The sequence below is a fragment of the Mytilus trossulus genome, chromosome 10 (genome assembly GCF_036588685.1).
Source record: "Mytilus trossulus isolate FHL-02 chromosome 10, PNRI_Mtr1.1.1.hap1, whole genome shotgun sequence".
Lineage (NCBI taxonomy): Eukaryota > Metazoa > Mollusca > Bivalvia > Mytilida > Mytilidae > Mytilus > Mytilus trossulus.
Genome location: NC_086382.1, coordinates 76,593,154 through 76,616,611, shown reverse-complemented (window position 1 = coordinate 76,616,611; position 23,458 = coordinate 76,593,154). Strand labels below are relative to the sequence as shown.

At 31.3% G+C, this 23,458-nt stretch overlaps 1 protein-coding gene across 1 annotated transcript; it reads right to left on the bottom strand.

Annotated features, from left to right (window-relative positions):
• Positions 1 to 9,891: 9,891 nt before the first annotated feature.
• On the bottom strand, positions 9,892 to 16,483 carry LOC134688188 (uncharacterized). The gene is made up of 5 exons (XM_063548659.1): positions 16,474 to 16,483; positions 15,882 to 16,190; positions 13,332 to 13,478; positions 11,714 to 11,741; positions 9,892 to 10,065 (listed from the first exon to the last, which is right to left on the bottom strand). The coding sequence occupies exons 1-5, from the start codon at positions 16,481 to 16,483 to the stop codon at positions 9,978 to 9,980; spliced, it is 582 nt and encodes a 193-aa protein (XP_063404729.1). The 3' UTR covers positions 9,892 to 9,977.
• Positions 16,484 to 23,458: the final 6,975 nt, after the last annotated feature.

Genomic DNA, 23,458 nt, shown 5'->3' with positions numbered 1-23,458 from the left:
TTAATAGATACAGTCCCAGGAGATGGAAACTGTTTTGTTTTCTCTTTCTAAGTTCAATCATAAAAGGAGACTTGGAGACTTGAGCCTGAGTAGTACATTTAAGTACAAACTATATATTGTATGCTCTCATATTGTCCAAAATTGGATTTATGGGAAGATGGGAGTTAATTTCATAATATAACCCATGATAATACCATGACTTTGATAGGTATATACATGTACAGGGCATACATTACTTTGGAGATTATCATATTTGTGGGCTTCATCCTTAAACATTCAAGCTGCAACAGTCACCTGTTTTATGCATCAGTTTAAACCTGATCAAAAAACATTTTCACTCTACCAAGTACTTTATCACTATATCACTATCAGGTTCACATTTGAACCTATTTAGCAATACACACTTATGGTTATATAACATTACAGTACCAAAACTGTACTCTGTCTCAGTAACTAAAATTGCACCTATTCAACAAAAAAACCTGGAAATCTTACAAGTTTTCTTTCACCATGTGAAGTTATCTAATTATCATCTTCTTAAAATGAGTAAATTAAATTTTTTACCAGCATCCTTTTCTTCAAAACATAAAGTTTAAGCATGGTATAATGTCAAATTTATTGAAATATTTGAAGAAATAAATTAATAAAACAAAATATTTGTTTAATTCCAGTTTTAAGGATTTGAAATAAATGTAATGATGTATGAAATTTGGGTACTGACCTCATTACAGAATCATGGAATGTTTGGAGGTCAGTTGAAACCCATTTTTCTATGACTCTGGATGAACTCAAAATTAAATTGGTGACCGTGTAACTATATTGTAAACAAGGATATTCTAAAAAATAAGCACAAAATAAACTTTTGTCTGGTTCATAGAAAAAGTTGGTGAAAAAAACTCACAATATAGATGCAATTTGTGTACTTTCATGTTAGCAACTTCACAACAGAACTGCAAATTTATTTTCATGACCAAAACAAACAAAAAAGTACAAACTTAAAGGCAATAAAATGCTTTGCCATGCACAGCCTGATACGACCGCAGATGTATATTGAGCATATAAGGGAGTCGACATCAAAAGATCAATGAAGGATAAAAAACTGAATTCAAATAGTTTGGGGGTGGGGGGGGGGGGGGGGGGGGGTAAACTTGCTGCAAGTTTTGTTTAACCTACATTGATTTTACATATATCCATATGGGTCAATCAATTTTCACCAAATTAAGTTAAGAGGGGGGATGGGGGGTCAGTAAATAAAACTATCTGAATTAAGTTTTTTATCCTACATTAAACTTTTGATGTTGTCCCTAAATAACACAATTTTTTTTGTCAGTTGAAATCAAACATATTTTAATTTTGGATCCTTTAAACTTCAATATGGACTAATTTGACAACAGGTAGTAGGTAGACCCAAATATTTCTATTCAGCAGAAGTCTCTAACTACATATCTCCTTAATTTCATATGATAATAAGTCCTACAAAAATATTGATAATGTGTACATTTAATTTTTTTTGTAGCTTCTCTCATGTGAAAGCAGTACCTTTTTGGTCACTATTTATGTGTTGCGTCTAAATAAGAATTGTAACACTTCATAGTGACCGAACAGGTTAAACAAATACTTCTAAAGAAACCGAAAAAGAAGACAACTTGAAACAGCACCAGCCATGCCAGTATATATGTATGTATGAATAAAAACTCAGATCAGAATAGCATGGACAATACAGGGGCGGATCCAGCAATTTTTAAAAAGGGGGGTTCCCAACACAGGACAAAGGGGGGAGGTGGGGCCATTCAAATGCATTGATTGGCCAAAAAAAGGGGGGTTCTGACCCCTGGAACCCCCCTTTCAATTTCAATACAATATGTTAGTTCTATGTCCTTGTGAATATATCTTGAGGAAAGTTATCAATAAATCTGCAGATAATGCAATTTTATCAAGAGTTTTGTACATTTTTTCTGTTATAATTTTCATACAATCAGTGAAACATTTAAACAGGCTAAACTAAATTTTTATTGCTGAAAGTGTCAAACAATGACAAGTGTTTTATTTACCATTCATGTGTTTTTGTGAGAGAAAAAAATCTTGTGCAATATTTGGAATTAAAGGGAAAGAAGATCCTTTTTGCCTCGCACTGGCGCATGTCAATTGTGAATATATACTTACCAAATATTTTTTCTTTATCTTGATACTCACAGAGACATTATCAAGAAGTACATCTCCTGCCAAATCAGTATTTGTTGTATCTATATAAATACTAGATAAGTATAATCAATGTAAATAAGGTAATTTTTGGAAGAAAATCCCAAAATAAAAAAATAAAATACCCCCAATAATAATGTACCATAACCCCAAAATCAATTCTAATCTTCCTTTTGTGTATTGAACCTCCTAGTGAAATTTCATGGAGATCCATTATCTTATACTCAAGTTATTGTCTAAAACCAAATGTGTCTTCTTGAAAACAACTATGACATGATTAAGCATTACTGGAAAGCAAATTTTTGACATGCTTGTATTTCCCATTTCCATTCTCAATTTTATTTTGCTGTCATATAAGAACTTGAAAAGTAAGCTACATCATGTACATGTATAAACAAAAACAAATATATGCAAGAAAGGACATAAAACCATATTGGGCCGTAGTTTTTTTATTTTTAGTTTTACGAATCCTCCTACCCTAATTTTTGCCAAATAGGAAAAAAAATAAAATTAAAAATATTGATTTTTATTTTTTTTTCTCCTCCGACCCAGTGTTTTTCATGCAAAAAAAGTTCATAACTGCATGAAAGAATCTAAATTTATGCTCTTGGTGATTAAGTAAGCTGTTGCACATTGATTTTCAATTCAAACTTTGTCAAGAAAAGAAAAAATAGTTGTTACACTAGTAGAAAATCTCCTGGTGAAATAAAAAAAAAAAATTTTGATATTGACGGTTGGTATTAAAAAAAAAATCAGCAGCATTTTTTTTTTTTTTTTCGTCCTCCTACCCATTGGTTTTGTCAAAAAAATTCGTGAAAACTAAAAATATAATAACTATGGCCTAAAACCGACTCAGAATTTAATAGTACATGATATTTATGTAGAACTCACAAACTTGAGATGATCAGAAATACAAATGGTTTTTATTCGAGTCAGATTTTTATTACTGAAACCCTTCAGCGATATCAATTAAAATTATTTAGTCAAAATTTAACACTAGTATTAAGGTTTAATAATATCATAACAGTCAAATTGGCAAATATGACCTTAATAATAATTATCACCTAAAAAAATACTGTGTACAAACTGACATATGTGCGGTTTGGGAAGTTTTTATGTTTTTAGATATATAAAAGTTAAATTTATTTTGCATACCTGATAGATAAAATCATTTTTGGTAAAGATCTGGATTCAAAATATTTTTTTTGTCCTATCCTCGAACAGATTTTTTATTCATCAATTTTGGAATCAGAATATTTTTTCAGGAAAAATAGCATAACCCCTCATGCCTTTTCAAGTTCTATGTTTGTTCCCTAAACATTTTCCATCTGAACTTTCTTTTAGACATAAACAATACGTTAATGTAGTCTTCGACATTCGTTCTGAACATGCATCAAATATTTGCCACTGGACGTTAAACAACAAACAACCATCAATACATAGGACATTGTCTTAGTATAAAGCTGGCATTTAAGGTAGCGCCTTCCTCATATTAGTAATTATAGTATATATTTATGTTCATAGTATACAGAAAAGAATAAAAATCAGTATTTGGAAAAAAGGGGGAGGGCAGAAAAATGTGCCCAGTCCCCAAGTACCTTTGACTTTTGATACCTCTCCTGAAATTCTCCAGTTATACATTTTTTACAGTTTAAATACGCTCTATTTCCCGCGATTTCGCGGGTGTGTTCTAGTAATATTATACAAATATATCATGCTTACAAGGGGTATTTGCCAAAAATACCGGTTGAGAGGTACAAATTTCCAGAGCCGTTAGGCGAGGGAAATTTGATTACCTCGAAACCGGTATTTTTGGCAAATACCCCTTATAAGCATGATATAATTGTTTAATTCCACCGAATGTTCCATCTCAGAAAGTTTATTATAATCAGGTATCATATGAAATTACGACTTGAATTTTTGTATACACTGCATCTGTGCTATTTACGCAGTCAAATTGCATTGACCGTTACTATAATAATTTCTTATCATTTTTTTTAAATGTTCTATGTACAGTCACTGACTGTATATATATCTCCCGTTTTATGATAATAAGCTGGTTCTCGACTGACTGCTACACTTTGGTTATCAGTTTCAGTGAAGCGAAATTCAATTAAGTGGATTCCAGTTTTATGTGACCGGTTGATAATTCGTTTCCGTTGAATTTTATTTATGACGTCATTCCCGAAATTTTTACGTCATTCGGTCTAAATTCAATTGTGCTTTTTATTATAATTATTTCATCTGGAACCATATATTTAAAATGACCATGAATTTTTCATATTAAAATAGAAATAATATATTGAGTTATTGTAAATTGCAAGAATGTTCAGTAAAGTAAGATGTAAAAACACATCACCATCACCAAAACACAGTTTTGACATGAATCCATCTGCTTCCTATCTTAAATACTCACATATACTTAGTCGAGCGACACAGGCTCTTTAGAGCCTCTAGTTTTCTTTTTCAAACAATGGCATTGTCAGTTTGTTTTCGATCCCTCTCGTATCTTTCGCCCCTCTTGCAGTTAAATTAATTTAAGACTATTGAACAGCGGTATAATACTAATGTTTTTATTTATCACCTCCTTCTCATGCAACATTGACAAACGATTTGATAAATTGTATACCGTCATAGAATGATTTTGTCATGGAGGACCCAACTGTAAGGCGCCTGCATTGCAGTTGTGATGATTCTAAACATTCAACGATTTTAGTATTGTGAAATTTAGTCTGTGAAACTCTGGTGATGATTGGTCAATCATACCCAGTGTTTAACTTTAAACACTTTGTGAGAATCTTTTGATAATCAAAATCAACTTGAAAAATGTAAGACAACACACTAGTTTTAATTATCCCTTCCTGAGTTCTATCAGCATCTTTTATTTATGGTCATCCTTGACCATCTATTGATTAATCGTTGAAGGGTCATACATCTTGCAATACGCTAACGGATTAAGGTTAGTGTTGAAACATCTTACGGGATAATCAATTTAATAATCGCTGACATATGTATTAACATCCATGAAAGTTAATCGAATTTTGATGGTACACAATTTCTGACAATATAATTTAGTAAATATTGATCAAATTCGAAATGTTGGAGCATTGAGCATTTCAATAGTAAATGTTTTAAAAAAAATATTCAAATACATAAATGAATAATTTAATTTCAATTACTTGTGAATAATATTGAAAACAACACGTTATTAATTTCTTGCGTCCGACGCGCTTTTCTGGATTTACCTTCATCAGGAACGCTCAAAGCCAAACATTTGAAATCCGAAGATGTATAAGTACCGAAACCGTTGAAGAGCTGTATGTCAAAAAATACCTAAAATAATTAGCCAAATTCATCTAAAGTTAACTTTGCCTGAGGGAGTTGAAACCTTAGTTTCTTAATAATTTATAAATTTATAAACGGACAATTTTAGTAAAGTTTGTTAAATCATGTCAGTACCGAAATACTGACTACCGAGCTGATGATACCCTCGGGGACTGATAGTCCACCAGCAGAGGTATCGACCCAGTGATGAATAATATTGAAAACAACACGTTATTAATTTCTTGCGTCCGAAGCGCTTTTCTGGATTTACCTTCATCAGGAACGCTCAAAGCCAAACATTTGAAATCCGAAGATGTATAAGTACCGAAACCGTTGAAGAGCTGTATGTCAAAAAATACCTAAAATAATTAGCCAAATTCATCTAAAGCCAACTTTGCCTGAGGGAGTTGAAATAGTCGACATAACATATGAGCCAGTCCATACGAAAAGGTACAAAAATTCCTTTTGATAAACTTTACAGCACACGTTATCAAAGTTTGTTATTGTATTTTTAATAAACGATTTTATCCCCCCAAAAATACATTAATGTAAAAACTCATAAGATTGACAATTCTATCCCGAATTTGTCAATTAAAACAGAAAAAGACGCAGAAATATCTGAATTTTTGGTATTTGGGCAAGTGTAAAATCATTTGTTCCCCGGACTTATGCTTCAGAAAATTTACGACACTACAGAGACAAAAGTCAATAATTTCCGTCAATTCTACAGGTTTAACAAAAGTAAGACTAAATTAAAACATGAGTGAAAATACAAAAACTATTACATCTTGTGTTTTAGAAATTGAAATTGAAGTTATGACGTTTAGATATTGTTTTTAAGACATCAGATGAGATATGATAGCTCATAAAACATTGTCGGTTATAGGTTTATCTGAGATAATACATTGATTTTTTCCTTATATATTTACATCAAGTATTTCAGCTTGTGTTGTAAATTTGTAACTTCGATAGTATCAAATGTCAGGTCAGCGATCAGTGTAAAATTTCACATGGTAACTTTTAATTATACATGTAATACAGATCGACTGATAGTTTGTTGCGGAACGTCTTTTTGCTATATATTCAGATGTATGTCGAAATTGTGAAGTTATACTTTTGTTATAGGTAAGGATGAATATTGGTGCCCATTAAAACGTTCAAATCTGCTGCATTTGTTTGCACCTGTATTACGTAAGGAATCTGATATTTAGTGGTTGACCGTTGTTGATGTGTTTCATAAGTGAAAGTAAAGTTTTATCGATTCTCTTTTTTTTTATTGGTTTTTTACGTTCGTTTATCTATTTCTATAAAACCTCCACTCTCCCGTTTCAATACTTTATGTCAATAATAAGTCAGCAAATACTCATCTCGATCCATTAAACATTCAAAAGATCTATGTCATTTTCGTTTTGTTTAACTTTCCTTCAAAAGATCGATGTTGTAAAAAGGAAAATTCGTGTGTTTCTCTGTCCTAAATGTGCTCCCATTTATTTGTATTGTGGTCCTGTCATGTAGTGTTGTCATTTTCATGTTATATTTAACATTGCCATACAAGCAGGAGATTTAGCAGACCACAAAACCAGGTTAAACCCACTATTTTTTTCTTAAAATGTCCTGCATCAAGTTAGGAAAATGGCCATACTTATATTATGGTTCATTTCTGTGTGTGTTACATTTTAACGTTGTGTTTCTGAGGTGGCAAATAACATATTTGTTGTTTGTTGTTATTGTTGCATATAAAATACTTTTATTTACGACTTCTTTTGTCAGACTGTTGTGATAAAGCTGAAATTCTTCACAAGCAAATTTATACAATTTGATGGTTTTCAAGTATCACATTTCATATTTTTGTGTTTCTCTTCTTTATGAGTTTTTCAAGACCTCCAAACTCCAGCTTATATACCCCACAACAAAATTTTATTATGGTTTTTATCTGCATAAGAATCATCTTTTGTGGATTGAATAAGCCATTCCTTTTGATTTTCTTTCAATGTTGTCATTATGTTTCTTTTTGTCGAGCCTGCGACCTTTGTGGCTAAAACCGAAAAACAGCAAACCATTCTATCGTCAGCATCATTCACAAGTAGATATAGGAAGATGTGGTGTGAGTGCCAATGAGACAACTCTCCATCCAAATAACAATTTAAAAATTAAACCATTATAGGTTAAAGTACGGCCTTCAACACGGAGCCTTGGCTCACACCGAACAACAAGCTATAAAGGGCCCCAAAATTACTAGTGTAAAAGCATTCAAACGGGAAAACCAACGGTCTAATCTATATAATCAAAACGAGAAACGAGAAACACGTATATATTACATAAACAAACGACAACTACTGTACAAGTATTCACTATGCGGTTAAGGGTCTTTAAATTTTTATAACTTTCTTAAATTATCCTAGATTTCTACCAAACGTGAACATGGTGAACAGAAGCTTGGCTATAATTTTCCAGAAGTAAGTTTTGTAGAAATAAAATCAAGTTTTTCCGTATTTTACTTATACATTTTACTTATATGCCAGTTAACATTACATTCGCATTTTGGTTACAGTTTTTAAAATTTTGTTAACTTTCTCAGAATATCCTAAATTTCTACCAAACTTGGACAGAAGCTTGTTTATGATCATAATATCCAGAAGTAAAGTTTGTAAAACAAATCCCTTTTCGTATATTCCTTCTAATTGGATTTCGTTTTTTCCCTAGTTAACATTACATACACTTTGCAGTTAAAGGTTTTTTTTTAACATTTATTACATTTCATAAACAAACCTCGATTTTAACCAAATTTGGACAGAAGGTTCTTACAGCACTAGTCAAAAGATTTGATATTTTTTCTCCATTTGTGTTGAGCCTGCGACTTACAGCTAAAGTAGACGAGATATTGGGTTCCTCGAAATCCTTACAATTCTAAATCTGAATACATCGGTAACCTATCTCCAGCTAGGGGTTGAATTGAAGGTCACATGAAATTTATACGTATTCAATGAGGTCCAATTATTCACTTGCAAGTGAATAAAAATCATCAATCATGTTTCTCTGCTTATTTTAGTAAAATAGAACCAGATTGACCTCTAAAAGTGAATCTAATTTCACTATATAATTTTCATTAATGATTTAAAAAACCAAAAAAATCATATTTAATTTATTTTATATCTCGTAGCTAATGCTCTTATAACAAACAAGAGGCTCTCAAGAGCCTGAATCGCTCATCTTAATTTTTTTTGTTAAATCTCTCATCAATGATTATTTTGGCTTTTCAATTTATTTAAATGTTCTTCGAAAACTGCATTTTACCCTGTGTTCTATTTTTAGCCATGACGGCCATGTTTTTTTTTGACGAAATAGAAAATAAAACACAAACTTTATTTTATACACCCTACTGATCATTCAGTTGAAGTTTGTTCGAATTTGGTTGAGTAGTTTTAGAGGAGAGGATTTTTTAAAGTTAGCAAATATGTTGAACAAATTGTGAAAAATTGTCATTAAAGCACAATAACCCCTTAAGGGGTCAATTGACAATTTTGGTCATATAAAAATTATTTGTAGATCTTACTAGATCATTTTTGCTGTTTACAGTTTAGCTTTATCTATAATAATATTCAAGATAAATACCAAAAACTGCAAAATTTCCTAAAATAACCAATTAAGTGTCAGCAACCCAACAATGGGTTGTATGTTTCATCTGAAAATTTCGGGGCTGATAGATCTTGACCTCATAAACATTTTTACCCTATGTCAGATTTGCTCTAAATGCTTTCATTTTTGAGATATAAGCCAAAAACTGCATTTGACCCTTATGTTTTATTTTTAGCAATGGCGACCATGTTTGTTGATAGATCAAAACTTCGGATACAATTTATAAACTAGATACCCTAAGGAACATTCAGTTAAAGTTTAGAAGTATTTGGCCTAGTAGTTTTAGAGGAGAAGATTCTTGAAATAGTTTACGACGACAGACGACGGACGACGGACGCCAAGTGAGCTAAAAAGGTACATTTTAGGCTGATCATTTTTTATAACTTTTGATCAGCTTACAATATTACATCATTGTTTTAACAGTTAGTAAATAGGTGTAAAAATTCATTTTAAAATTAGTAATTACTGGTAATAACTGGGCCGTTTCAGGAATTACTTGTATTTACTCTAAGTACATCGGGGATTACATGTAATTCCTACATTTTAGTTATTACATGTAATTCCTAATTTCACCTATTTACTGTAACATATATATAGTTCTCCTCTTATATTTGATGCTTTCTCTCAGTATTAGTTTGATACCCGGATTTGTTTTCGTTTTTTCTTAATCGATTTATAAATTTCGAATAGTGGTATACTACTGTTGTCTTTATTTGAATACATTCATGTGTTTAGAACATACGTACTCAATTGCTGAGTTAAATAAAATGGCGTTCAAACCACACAATATATATGGCACATATTACAATGTTCAGTAGTTAATACACTTCAATATAATCTGCTTGCTGTTCTGGTCTGTTTGATCGAGTAGACATACTTATTGTGTCATAAGTGCTATCTTCATTTCTGCAACATAAACGAAAAAAAAACAAGTTATTTAAGGAATAACTGTAATATTTTTTTATGTCTATGAAGAAATAACATTAAAAGTTTGATGCATACTGAATAATGAGCGTAGCGGGTTATTTGACAGTGTGCACCACATTTTTTATGTTATTTCGAATAGACAGAAAAAATATTACAGTCATTTCTTATGATTTAATTCTAAATTCCATTTTAAACCGTAAAAAACCATGAAAAAACGTTGATGACGTCACGGTCACATGACTTAATTATGGCTATGGGCTGATAACAAAATAATGTCAGCCAATCAGAAGACGCGTTACATCCAAAGTTAAATTATAAACATAGTAATTCTATATTAAGTCTTAATACTGTATATGTTTATTACAATGATTTTCAATATCGAAAGCAGTGGTGAACGGACAAGCTTTATCAAAATGAAAAACAAACAGTTAGCATGATCTTCAGCACTATCTAAAATAATGGCCTAACTGTAGATCTGTATAATGATTTTCAATATTTTTTTTTTTTATTTATATTTGGATATGAAGTAGGGTTAGATAACATAGATAATCACTTTATTAAACCGGCATCACTAAAAACAAACTAAAATCAAAATCGAAGATATGTGTTTAACCATTTGATAATTTTCTTCTTTTTATAGTAAATTCCACAGTTTTCAGAGCTCACATGTCTCACAGAGAACTCGCATTATTGGTAAAATCAAATTCACCACTGACGAATCGTCATAAATCATCAGAGTTCAAGATTGACTTCTTTCTTTTATTGTCTTTCTTTTCGGAGCACCCGTTTTACACAGGGACAAAAGTAGATTCCCACATTTCGAAAATAAGTTTACTACAAACCAGCGTCACTGAGAAATGGTATAATCATTAGTGTCATAAGATAACTTCTTATTCTCTGAGTTATTTCTACTGTTCTAGGAGCACATGTATAACACCGAGACAGAAACCACTAATAGGACATTCAAACTCCCTTAGGAAAGAACTGACGAACTGATCGAATCAACCAAAATAGTACATCAATGCATTAGAACAGTTTGAAAACCCACGAACACAACTTGTGTGTCATCAAAAACATTTAAAGTAGTCTTTCAAGCAGTATCATCCCACATTATTATTTGTTAAGAGTGAAAAAAGTCCTGACCAAACTTGATAAGAGAAAACGTTTCTAGTATCTTGATGTCGAATATCACAAAAAGAGAAATAAAACAGTTATTTGAGACGCTCACATCAATTTGTTACTGTAGCAATACAATGTGTTTATAGATTTCAGTCATCCTGTCACATCATCTTATTGGAAAGTTATGATTTCTTCATCTGACAACATGCTAGCTAAACCTCACGATGCAGTTAGTATCATTTTGAGGTTTTACTGTTGTTTTTAAGGATAAAAAAAATTGTAACTGTCAAAGGAGTCTTTTAGTAAAATTTCATCGTCCTTTATACACGTGTTTACCTTTTGCCTAACGATATTTTGATTGAATGCTCTACAAAATGTTATTGTGAATTAGTTTGTTCCGCTGTTGGAATTCTAACCAAATATATATTTATGATGAGGATTTATAACTTTTTGGAGTTAGTCGGCTCATATGAACCACAATTACTACATTTGACTTAAATCCACTTACCTTGTTGGCATTGTAGAATTATATCTGTCTGCAAAATAATGGTATATCAATTGTCAAGTATTGAAAAAAATGAATATAAAACATTAACTTTAATGCGTCCGAAGAATTTACTAGTTAACCTTAAAAAAACCGCTGAAAGCCGAATAGTTGAAAGCAATAGATATATAAGAACAAAATCAGTTGAAGAGCTTTATAACAACAACAAAAAATTGCAAAATCCGTTTAAGGTCAATTTTGTATAGGGGGAGGGTTGAGATCTCATAAACATGCCAATTTGCGCCGGTCCTAAGTCTGGAGCCTCTGTTATTTGTTAGTCTTCAGTTTCTTGTGTACAATTTGGAGTTTAGTATGGTGTTCATTATCACTGACTAGTATATATATTTGTTTATGGGCCAACTGAAGGACGCCTTCGGGAGCGGGAATTTCTCGCTGCATTGAAGACCTGTGACTTTCTTCTGTTGTCTGCTCTATGGTCGGGTTATTATCTCTTTGACACATTCCTCATTTCTATTTTCAATTTCATTTGCCTGAAATAAGCACTATGCTATTAATTTAGAGTCGTGTGCTAAACTGCTTAAAAAAATTATTTGTAGCAATGATCAAGAGTGCATTCTTTGTCACGATCTAAAAAGACATGATTCTACAGTCTGATATTTCGATATATAGATAAATTGACTCTTGTTACTGAACTAGTGCACTGATGTTATAATTTGCTAATGATTTGTGTTGTATTAGCCTGTGACTCCTTAGTTCGAAATGCAGTGTTTCTTCTTCCCTGTTGGGTGCTTTAAAGTACTATTCTATTTTTATTTGGTGTTTTGATAAAACATTTAAATGATACAAAGGACGACAATGCTTCGCTTTGCTTCATCACATCAAAGCTGAGTATCTATGCAACATGTTTACTTGTTTTAACAATGATTTCCTAGACGATTTTAAGCACAAGTTAACAAATACTAAAAGTTGTACTAGCTTGAATTCCACTTCAGTAATAGAATGAAATTCATAATATCTCCTTTAATACATGTTGTCTGATAAGAGACTAGGTTTCTAGTATCTTGATGTCGAAGATCGAAAAAAGAGAAATAAAACAATAATACTTATCTCTTCTGTTTGATATACTTATTCAGCTTTTATTATACCCACAAATGAACAGCAATATCATGTTTCATATTGCATGTCAGATTTATTTTCGTGAGACTTTTTATTAGAAGTTTAATTTACTGAAATTTTTAACTCTACCGGCACTCTAAAAAATGTCATACGTATATATAACGTATGGATATTGTTTTACATAATACTTATTAAAACATGTATGTCGACACGACAAACCAAGATTCAAAACTTGATATTTCTTTTTAAGCGTTATAATGCGTTTTTCTTTACACAAATACTGATACCGTCTAATTTCAGCAATTGAAGACGACAATTTGAATATTTTGAGGTATGACGGAAAATGTTCTTTTTTTTCTTGGCATTCTCTAATTAATAGCATAAACTAAATGTTTTTTCCTAAATCTAAACAATCAATGTTTTGAAAGCTGGAAACTAATAAATTCAAATAAAAATTGGCATTCAAGATGATGATTACTAAACAGCTGGTATCGTAGAGAATTACCTGACTTTTGCGACGAACTTCTTCTGATAACAACAATGGTGCAAATAACCACTATGGCTATCCCAACTACTGATGAACATATGGCAATAATCACTGTCACACTGTCTCCTGTAGAAGCTGCTGACGTATTGGCTTCTGTATTTATTTCTAGATTAAATATACATGTTAAAAAAAACATACATTTGTAATTGTTTAACTTGTCTATTTCATAATTTCAAGATTGTAAGTAAATCATCATAGATATAAGAATTTAACTTTTGAATAAGCACCAGACGCGAGTTTGAAAAGTTACAAAGGCAAAATAAAGTTAAAGAGCATTGAGGATAAATTCCTAACAGGTTTACCAAATTCACCTACGGTAGTATACTCCTGACGTAGGGAAGCCTTAATATTTCAAAAAAATTCAAGGTTTATAAACAGATAATTAACAATTATGACCAAATCAATAATTATTCATGTAAATACAGAAGTGCTACCTACTGGGTTGGTGATACCCTCGGTAAGTATAAATTCCACCAGTAGTGTCATTGACCCATTGGTTATAAAAAAAACTCATCAAAGATGCTAGGAATTACTCATAATAGCTCGTCTAAAAACTGTTATTAAAATATATAAAGAATCAAAATGATTGTATTTGCATTATATTGGTATGAAAAAACATTTCTAGAACCTCTAATATGTGTTCCTTATGTCCGTAAACGCTGTATTTTTCTCTAGATATGATATAAATAGTCAACATTGCAATTAAAGCAAACAGTGGTATACATCTTGTCTTAATTAATTTATTTTCAATTGATTTAGCTTCCACTACCAATTATTATTACACCAAAAAGAATTATAAGTCATACCTAAATTAATTTTACAATACAACAAAATACACCAACGACCCACAACGTATTTATCTACATTTACTGCATACATGACTCTGATAATATGGCATGGTGAAAGTACAATATGTGTTTTGGTTAAACCAATTATAAGTGTGCTCAGACTTTCTTTTTTCATATAATAGCAAACTTGTTCTAGATATTACAAATACCGTGGAATAAAGTTCCGACATACATAAGTAATTCCTTACTAAACTAATTGAACAGTAGTTTACCAGTTTTTGAAGTCTGATCAATAGAGAAGGACTTAACATAAAAGTAAACAACGAAAATTTAGAGAACCCGCTGCATTACTTTGATTCTATCCTAAGTCTAGTAGTTGTCGTTTGTTGAGGTGATTCATAAATGTTTCTCGTTTCTTGTTTTTTTTTCATATAGATTAGACCGTTGGTTTTCCCGTTTGAATGGTTTCACACTAGTAATTTATTTATCTCTTTATAGTTTGCTGGTCGGTGTGTGTTAATGCTCTTGGTTGAAGACCGTACTTTGACCTAAAATGGTTTTCTTATGTAATTGTAACAGGGATGGAGAGTTGTCCCATTGGCACTCATTCCACATCATATATAAATTTTTTGTCATCTACAAAACAGACATTCAATAACGGTAAACAAACTCATGATTACGTCCGTTGAATTTTCGTTTGGATAATTTCAATTTATCACTCCAACTCGTCGTTAAATAACATTGGTTTTACCTAAAAACCTCCTACACTCTATTAAGGAAACAAATATTGGTAATGCAGGCTTTGAAATATCGTATCAGCTTCGAGATAAATATGTACTTTACTGTTGTAATGTTCGTAAATGTATATGTTGTAACAAAAACTTAATAACTACAAGAATTTCTCAACCGAGAGGTTTTGTTGTTTGCAAATCTGTGACAATAATCACATACAGGAAAAGATGCATCGTAACAGGCACACTAAATTGTATCTATGATGTCATTGATTTCAAATCGAATAAGGTAGATACGATCAACATATTCACAACACTTTGAATTATTCCTTGTGAGAACAATTTATTCATAACTTCTGCTACTCGAAAATGTGAATCTAATGTGTGTGTTCCATAAAATTTCCTACGTGTTACCCTAATTGGGCTAATGTACAGCTAGTAGGAAATTATTACTTTTAAAAGTCCAGATACTTTTCAAAAGTGTTAACCATGTGATCTATTTTTGTTCGGCTGTAAATAGACAACATCTGTAATTTATCAAAATTTTTACTTCTGTACCCCAATCTTTTTAACATTTTATGTCTGTGTGTTTTGTTCATACGATGTTGTTGATATAATTGAATTATGTATTTGTGCTACAAAACCATGTGTAATGAACTATTGTCTGCACAAGGAACAACTGAACCAAATAAAGGCGACAGTAGTATACAGCTGTTCGAAACTCATTAATCGATTGAGAAAAAATAAATCCGGGTTATAAACTAAAACTGAGGGACACACATCAAATATAAGTGGATAACAGTTGTTATCCATTCATTTGATTTGGTTTGGCTTATGACTTTTTCGAAATTTCCAATGAATCTGATATTTTGGTTTATATATTAACGAGTAAAGCTAGCTTCTTTTCTTTCTCCCTATAAGCTTTGAAGTATAGCTTTCATAAAATAATGGAATAAGTCAAGAAAACAAAATACTAAACTTAATATTACCTTGTTCAATAAGAAATATCTGGTTGACCTCTCCAAAACTGTTTCGAATCACGCATTTATACAGTCCATACTCAGCTTTGTGTACAGTTAAGTTGCTTACGAAACCTTCTACCTTTACTAAAACACGATGTTGTCTGATTTGTACAATTGAATATGTTGTTACTTGTAGAAATTTAGTTCCTAAAGTAACTTGTTCATTGTTATAGTACCACTTTGGATCACTTGGAAATGGTATAGAGAAAAACGTGATAGAAAATACTGTATCGATATCATCTTCTGAAGTGGAATGTGTTATGACAAATGGTGGACCTGAAATAGAAATAGGAATGGCGAATGTAGGAACAACATTAGTCAATGCTTGTAACTCTTATCCCTTGAACAATCACAGAAATGACCCTGGTCCTGATCCTGGTTGTTTTTCATAACACGGTTACGTTTATCCGCCTGGTAGTAAAATTGCATGAATTGACGAAGATCTGTCTTTTGTGTTGAACCCTATTCTATTACAGGTTTTGTATTGTTATAAATGTAGAAAATCAGATATCATTTGAATAAATTTTAAAAATAACTACTACGGTACTTTTCTCATTACTTTGTGTCATTTGTCGTGCGTAGTCGTTAATTTTTACAAAATTCTACTCCTCTGAAACTATTTGCGCAATTTTGACCAAACTTAGTCATAAGAACAATGGTATTCTGTTTAAATAAATTGTGTCAGATGACATCTGTCAAAATTGACGACTTTGCCGAACATAGAAAAAAGGGGGGAAATGGAAGATCTCTATTTATTGTTCACTGTCGCAAAATAGGCAGTCATCTTCCTATATCTATATGCAACTTCCTCTTTGATTATTGTCCTTTTAAATGACAAAAAAGAGTTTCTGACTTTTGCTTTTTATCTTCAACACTATGATAGATAGACTGAAACTTTAACAACTGAAGACTAGATCTTGGAACAAATAAACAGGTCAAAATCGAGTAAGTGCCTTTTGAAGACAATCTTACCAATTGTTTTTAGTGCTTGCCTTACATCTTTTAAAGGATGGATTATATTAGATAAATAGAAACTTAAATAAGCAAAAGAAATATAAATCGTGTAATGTCAGTTTGAAGATTTAACAAAAGTTTCACACAACCCTTATATGGTATTCTATATTATAATCAAATGTAGAATGCAACCAAGATTTTTCGGTATAAAAAGCAAGAGGATACATTTTGACATTCTACCCTTATTATTGTCTCTGTCAGATTATCTCTATTATGGTTGTAAGTCACTACTAAATTATGTTAAGTCTCATTTTGAACTTCTCCGTTTTCAGTCTTTGTGTAAATTTTCATACTTGATCTGATAATTTTTTTTGTGGTTACTACAATACCGTTTAGGGATGTTGTTGTTGACAGGGTAAAATCAAATACTGCCAAGTCTTAGCATAGACTGGACCTATCCTTATTTCATGCAAGCGAATTGTCTTAATAGTATTGAATAACATGCAGTGGATTATTCTGAAAATTGACAAAATAATACTGCGATGTTCATAACGTAACATACACATACACATAACTTCTTTCCCCCTTAAAACCGTACAGTTTCCAGTGAAGTAACATTATCAAGTTAGACTGATCTCATGAACTCACCATGCGTAACACAGCAGGTATATCTATTGAAGCTGGATCCGCGTTCCAGTCGTCCAGAGCACTCACGTTAACCTTTATTTTCAATGAGGTTCGTTATTCATTCTTTTGTTATCTATTAGGTGATTTGTGAATATGTTTATCTTTTCGTCGCCTTTGTGTTGTCACGTTTTTTTTCGACTCATGAGTTTCGAATAATCTCATGGACTTTTATGAAAATACACATACTGTTGTGATAACTTGCAGAAAAAAGGGTACAAACAAAATTAAATAAAATAAAACTACTAATTGTTAGGAACGAAATGTATATATTCAAAGAACAGCAACTACTTCTTACTTACGATTAAAAAGCAAATGTAAAGACCTGTTAATATTTGGAAGCAGAGAATAATCTGTTGACAGCATGCAGGTGTATTCTCCAGAATCGTCATGATTACAAAATGAAATATGAAGAGTATTTGTGTTTTCATCAACAAAATCTTTATTCAGTTCCCTTATGAATCGTCCATTACGTGAATGTATCCAACGTATTAGATTTGTTGTTAAGTAGTTATATTCACATGGAAGATCGACGGATTTAGATGCATTACAAACATGAACAGGGGATACATGTTCTACAATAGACAAAGAAACAAACAGAAAACCATAGCGATGTAAAATTATAATTGCAAAAGTTATTTGTTTGTGATGGAAAAAAATCCTTTGCATTGATTCTTGCTTCATTTAATATCTCAACCAATGCAAAAAACATTTTTAAACTGAATATCAAACAATAAAAGTTGCGGTTTATTGAGCTTAGAAGTTTTATAATACATACCAATGCAATGCAAATCTTCAGGAACCAACTCATTTGCTGTCTTGTTGATGTTTGCACAATTTCCACCGGTATAAAATTGCATATCATGACGAAAGTGAACTAACCACATTAAGTCGCAGTTACACTGCCTATAGTCACCAATATATCGGAAAATGAAAAATTATATTTGCCTTTTTTTTGGTCATTTTTTCATGTGTCTACTTACGCGTTATGATAGATCGTTGGATTTCAAATGTGTTGGTTTGCGCGTTCGTTTATAATGAATGAAAATCCAGAAAGGTGTCCAAGACGCACAAAATATATAAAGTGTTATTTTCATTAGAAAATATGCCATTAAAATATTTACATTCGCAAAACATTACATATTAATTGCAAATTATGTATTATATACTAGATAGACACTTGAATCTACATATCATTGTAAGCCTTACATTTAAGATGTAAAAAAATAACATGATAATTGATCCGTCATGTGTGAATAGAACCTGTAATGAGAAGATGAGTATGTGAGTAACAACGTCGAGTTCCTACAATATTTTCAGGTTTTCATGTCAATTACGTCGCATTTTGAAATCTGAGTGGTTCTTATTTGATTTTGTGCTATTTAGTTGAGTAAGAACAATAGGGTATGTTTTTGACACAGATATTAATGCAAAAAAAAAAAACACAAACAAAACAAAACACATTATAAACTTCAATGCGTCCGATGCACTTCTCTGGATATACCATTATCGGAAAGGCTTAAAGCCGAATATTTAAAACTGCAGAGATCCAGCAATCTTCTTCGTTTGAATTAAAAATATGCTGATAACGACATAATTGTGACTACACACCATCACTAAGCTAGTGTTATACTTATAAATTTACTGATCTTAGGTTTTCTTAAGCATTATATTAGGTACAAATTTGTAAAACAGCTTTATTTTCCTACGCAAAACGAGGATCTTAATTCTCCTACTTTCGTTAGATTGCTGCTTAGTTGAACTTTAACTTAAATCTCCTTTTCAATTATTTGAAAAAAAACATTGTTTTCTGATTACCCACACACCATATTACGAAATGCATCTTTTTACACGACATATCTTTGTTTTTGAGCAAACATTATATAATAAATATATCAGGTGTTCTGTTTTTTTTAAACTTCTTTTAGACTGTGCAGTCGCTACGAAATCAACGTCACAACGTGCGATGAGACGTTTGAAACGATGTTACGATGTGTTAAGAAAAGCTATCACGTTTTTTTTCCAGAAAATATCTTAATATGGAAGGAGAAATATCAGAAATAACACGGTCAACAGATTATCGAGGTTTTGTGCATACATATATATCATAAAACATCAGCCACTGAACACAATGTGAAGCTTTTATGATCGTTTGCTTCTTAAGCCTATCATGGGTATTTTTTAACATGACTATCCGGCGACGTCATTATGTTTAACTGAGGTTGGTACAGTTGATCCCTAAGTTCATCGCCTGGTTGTCTTATAAAAGAAAAAAAAATACTCTTCATTCAATCATGAATACCGCAAAAATAATTCCCGTTAACTCGATTGTCATAATTTAAAAAAAAAAGATATTGTAAACTATCAGCTCCTCGACATAAAATGAAATGTTTTTGCCCAACTGATGTACTCACCCACACAGCTCATACAACATGTACACCATTTGAACTATTAGAAATTGAAACATGATCGAAGAAAGTAGTTCTCTAACATAAATATAGAATACAAATATGGTTTTGTTTCCGTACCACATTTAAATCACTGGATAATGAAAGACCTTATATAAATATATTTTTAAAGAACAAGTCTTAAATTGATCTGTTTTTCTATGCCATTTTGATGATGTTTTATATGCATTAATTGTTAAATACTTTGTACTAACATGCCATGTGAAACTGTAATCAAGCGGTTTTCCTTAATCGTAAAGTTTTCAGACATCAATCTGAAATTTGAAAGACAAAAACAAAATGAAAATAAATCGTATACATATTCTACGAGGCAAGCAAACTCAACAAAGATACCAAAGCTTATAATTATCTTCGTTAAACACGATTTTTGTCTACAAAAGATCCATCAGTGACACTCTATCATAATCAGTTTAAAAGTTCCAAGTTGATGCATTAAGCAATTTTAAAAATATTAAGTTAAGATAACAAGTTTTCAATTTTTTACTGATCATTAATAATTCTTTTATTTCATTTTTAATCAAGTTTCTGGAGTCTTAACCTTTTATAGTTGATTTGATGTTGTATGCCCTTAAACATATTTTGGTCCATTTTCTACTTTGTAATTTCATGTATGTACGAACTTGTGTATTTTTGTTTTAACATGTAAAGCGCAATGAGTAATTGTAGTTTTATATAATGCACTATAAAATGCCTTGTAATAATAACAATAATAATAATATTAATGTCTGCATTCGTTACTTAAATACAGATACAGGAAAACTATTTCTTGGTCATAGTCCTTAGTATTTCAAAATATTCAAAGGTTGATAAACAGTAAATAATTGTTGTTTGTCAGTTTGTCTTTTTTTTTTTTTTTTTTTTTTTAATTTTGATGTCAGTTTATTTTCAACTTATGAGTTAGAATGTCCCTTTGGTATCCTTTTATAATTTTGTGTTGTTTTAGTGTTGTGTCGCTGTCACGTTAACGTTTTCTTCTCATCTTGTTTTGCTCAAACTGATTACGTCTTTTTGATTTTTATGCTTTTCATATTTCAAATTTAATGTTTCGGCTGCTCTCATAACTATTACTGACATTCATTCCAGAAACACGTGTAGTGCAAATTAAAAATGCCAGCACACATTCAGTCTTTATTTATTAAACGCTGGAACTCCAATACGAACCCGATGCTCCTATTTCACTTCATGTCTTTTTTTTTCTTATCTTTTAGTATTCAAATTATAAACGTTGCATTAACATGATATTAAGCAGTCATTTTGATTCTATATGGTATACGTATATTCTTATGCTGTATTCGACATGCTTACAATGCGTCAATTTGCACATTCACAAAGGCATTTTTCTGTATAACGGTGGCATTGTTTTCGCGTAGGTTTAATGTTCTACAAAAGAAATACACCGTATCTGAATAATATATATAATATTAATGAGAATAACAAAATAGACATTTGTCGTGTTCACACCAAACTACGCGTACATACACGACTTCCATAGTCTCAATTGTAGATTCATAACTAGAATTTGACATACGCGGTCATCTCAGTTCCAGAAAAATAAGTTTTGGACTATTTTACTGATGTATAGTAGTTTGACCCCCTTCCTTTTTTTACCATGGAAAATTTGTGGTGAATTGAGTCTATTAAGACTTGATTAGACTAAAATGACCGTTTCGGAATCGTTTTACTAATAAAATGGGGTAAAATTGATGGTTAATATTATTTACACAATTTAAAGTCTTGGTAAACACTAGTACAAAAATGTCAATAATGTCCTAAATATAGAAAATCTTTTTTTAATCGACATACAAGGCAGTTGCTGAAAGGTTTACAAATGCTTCTGTTTCAATCTCCTCTAAAATTGGAAATAGACCGTATCTAAAAGTAAAATAATTGTTGATTACGAAAAAATGAAAAAATTATATCATAATACAAAAAAATCGAGTGCATAGAAAAATTAGATTAAAAAAGTAAGTAATACATAACCTGAGGTAGTGAATCAATATTTAAAAAAAAAACACAAAATCTGAGGGAAATATATAAACATGTTTAACCCGCCACATTATTCATTATAGGCATGTCCCAAGTCAGGAGCCTGTAATTCAGTGGTTGTCGTTTGTTTATGTGTTACATGTTTGTTTTTCTTTCATTTTTTTACATAAATAAGGCCGTAAGTTTTCTCGTTTGAATTATTTGACATTGTCTTATCGGGGCATTTTATAGCTAACTATGCGGTATGGGCTTTGCTCATTGTTAAAGGCAGTAAGGTGACCTATAGTTGTTAATGTCTTTGTGGTTTTGGTCTTTTGTGGATAGTTGTCTCATTGGCAATCATATACCAAATCTTCTTTTTTATAATTAATATGTAGAAAATATCTGACTTTGGTTTATTTATATCAATCGTCGATATTGGAAAAAGTAAATGAAAAAAGCTGTTTTTAAAAATAATGACTTTATAAACTAAGTGATTGGGGTTGCATGTATAATGAATCATAACTGATCAGTCCATGTTATTGAGGGCAAGTACACTTTGACGAGAATATTATTTGTACACTAGTGCAAATAGGAACTGGCTGAAAAATACTCGCTACAACGTTGCGTTTAAAATGTTCCTTCTTGTTATGTATTCTTGTTATTTTGCCTTTGTATCATTAAACTTGTTAATTGATCTAATGATAATTTGTTCCTATCTTTATACGTTGTTCATTCAACGTTGACCCCTAATCTTTCATTCAAATTATAATTTTAAGATCTACTTACACGCGGACGAGAAAGGGAAGATTGACGAATGAATGTTTCTCTATAACTGTGATTGGGTTTCCATTCAGAAAACTGTGAAAGAAACATGTTTTGTAATTATTTATTGTATCAAGAAATTTCATAGCATATATAGGGTGATATGATAGTTAAATTGTAATCAGTTTAAATTTTATATTGTATTTAGAGAAAGAAATAATGTGGTTACTGCTCCATATAACCCTTTGAAAAACATATGGTTATATAGTGTTGAAATGGTACTTAAGGTGATATCTATAGATAAGTAAACACAGAAGAAACGACGCAAAATCAGATGAGTTCCGGGGTGGAAAAAGTCAGAGATTTTCGAAATGTACACATTCGAAATTCTCGTATGTTTTCTTTCCCTGCATTTACCCCGGAACTCATCTAATTTCCCGCGTTTTTAGGATGAGTTATCTTTCTTGAGCTGAAGACCACACAGATGTCGTTGTTTTGTAACTTCCGTTGATCGAAGTTGAATGGACAAAAAATCAGCAACACCGCCAGCGAAAAAACTAATTAAAAGTGTTTAAACAGTAATATATTATGTCTGGATATTGATATTCGATAAGGATAATTATATGGGAACAGCAAGTACTCGTTGATTAGACCGGTAAGAGCCATTTTATTAGATTTTAAAACCATTTTTCCTGAACATTGCCCCAA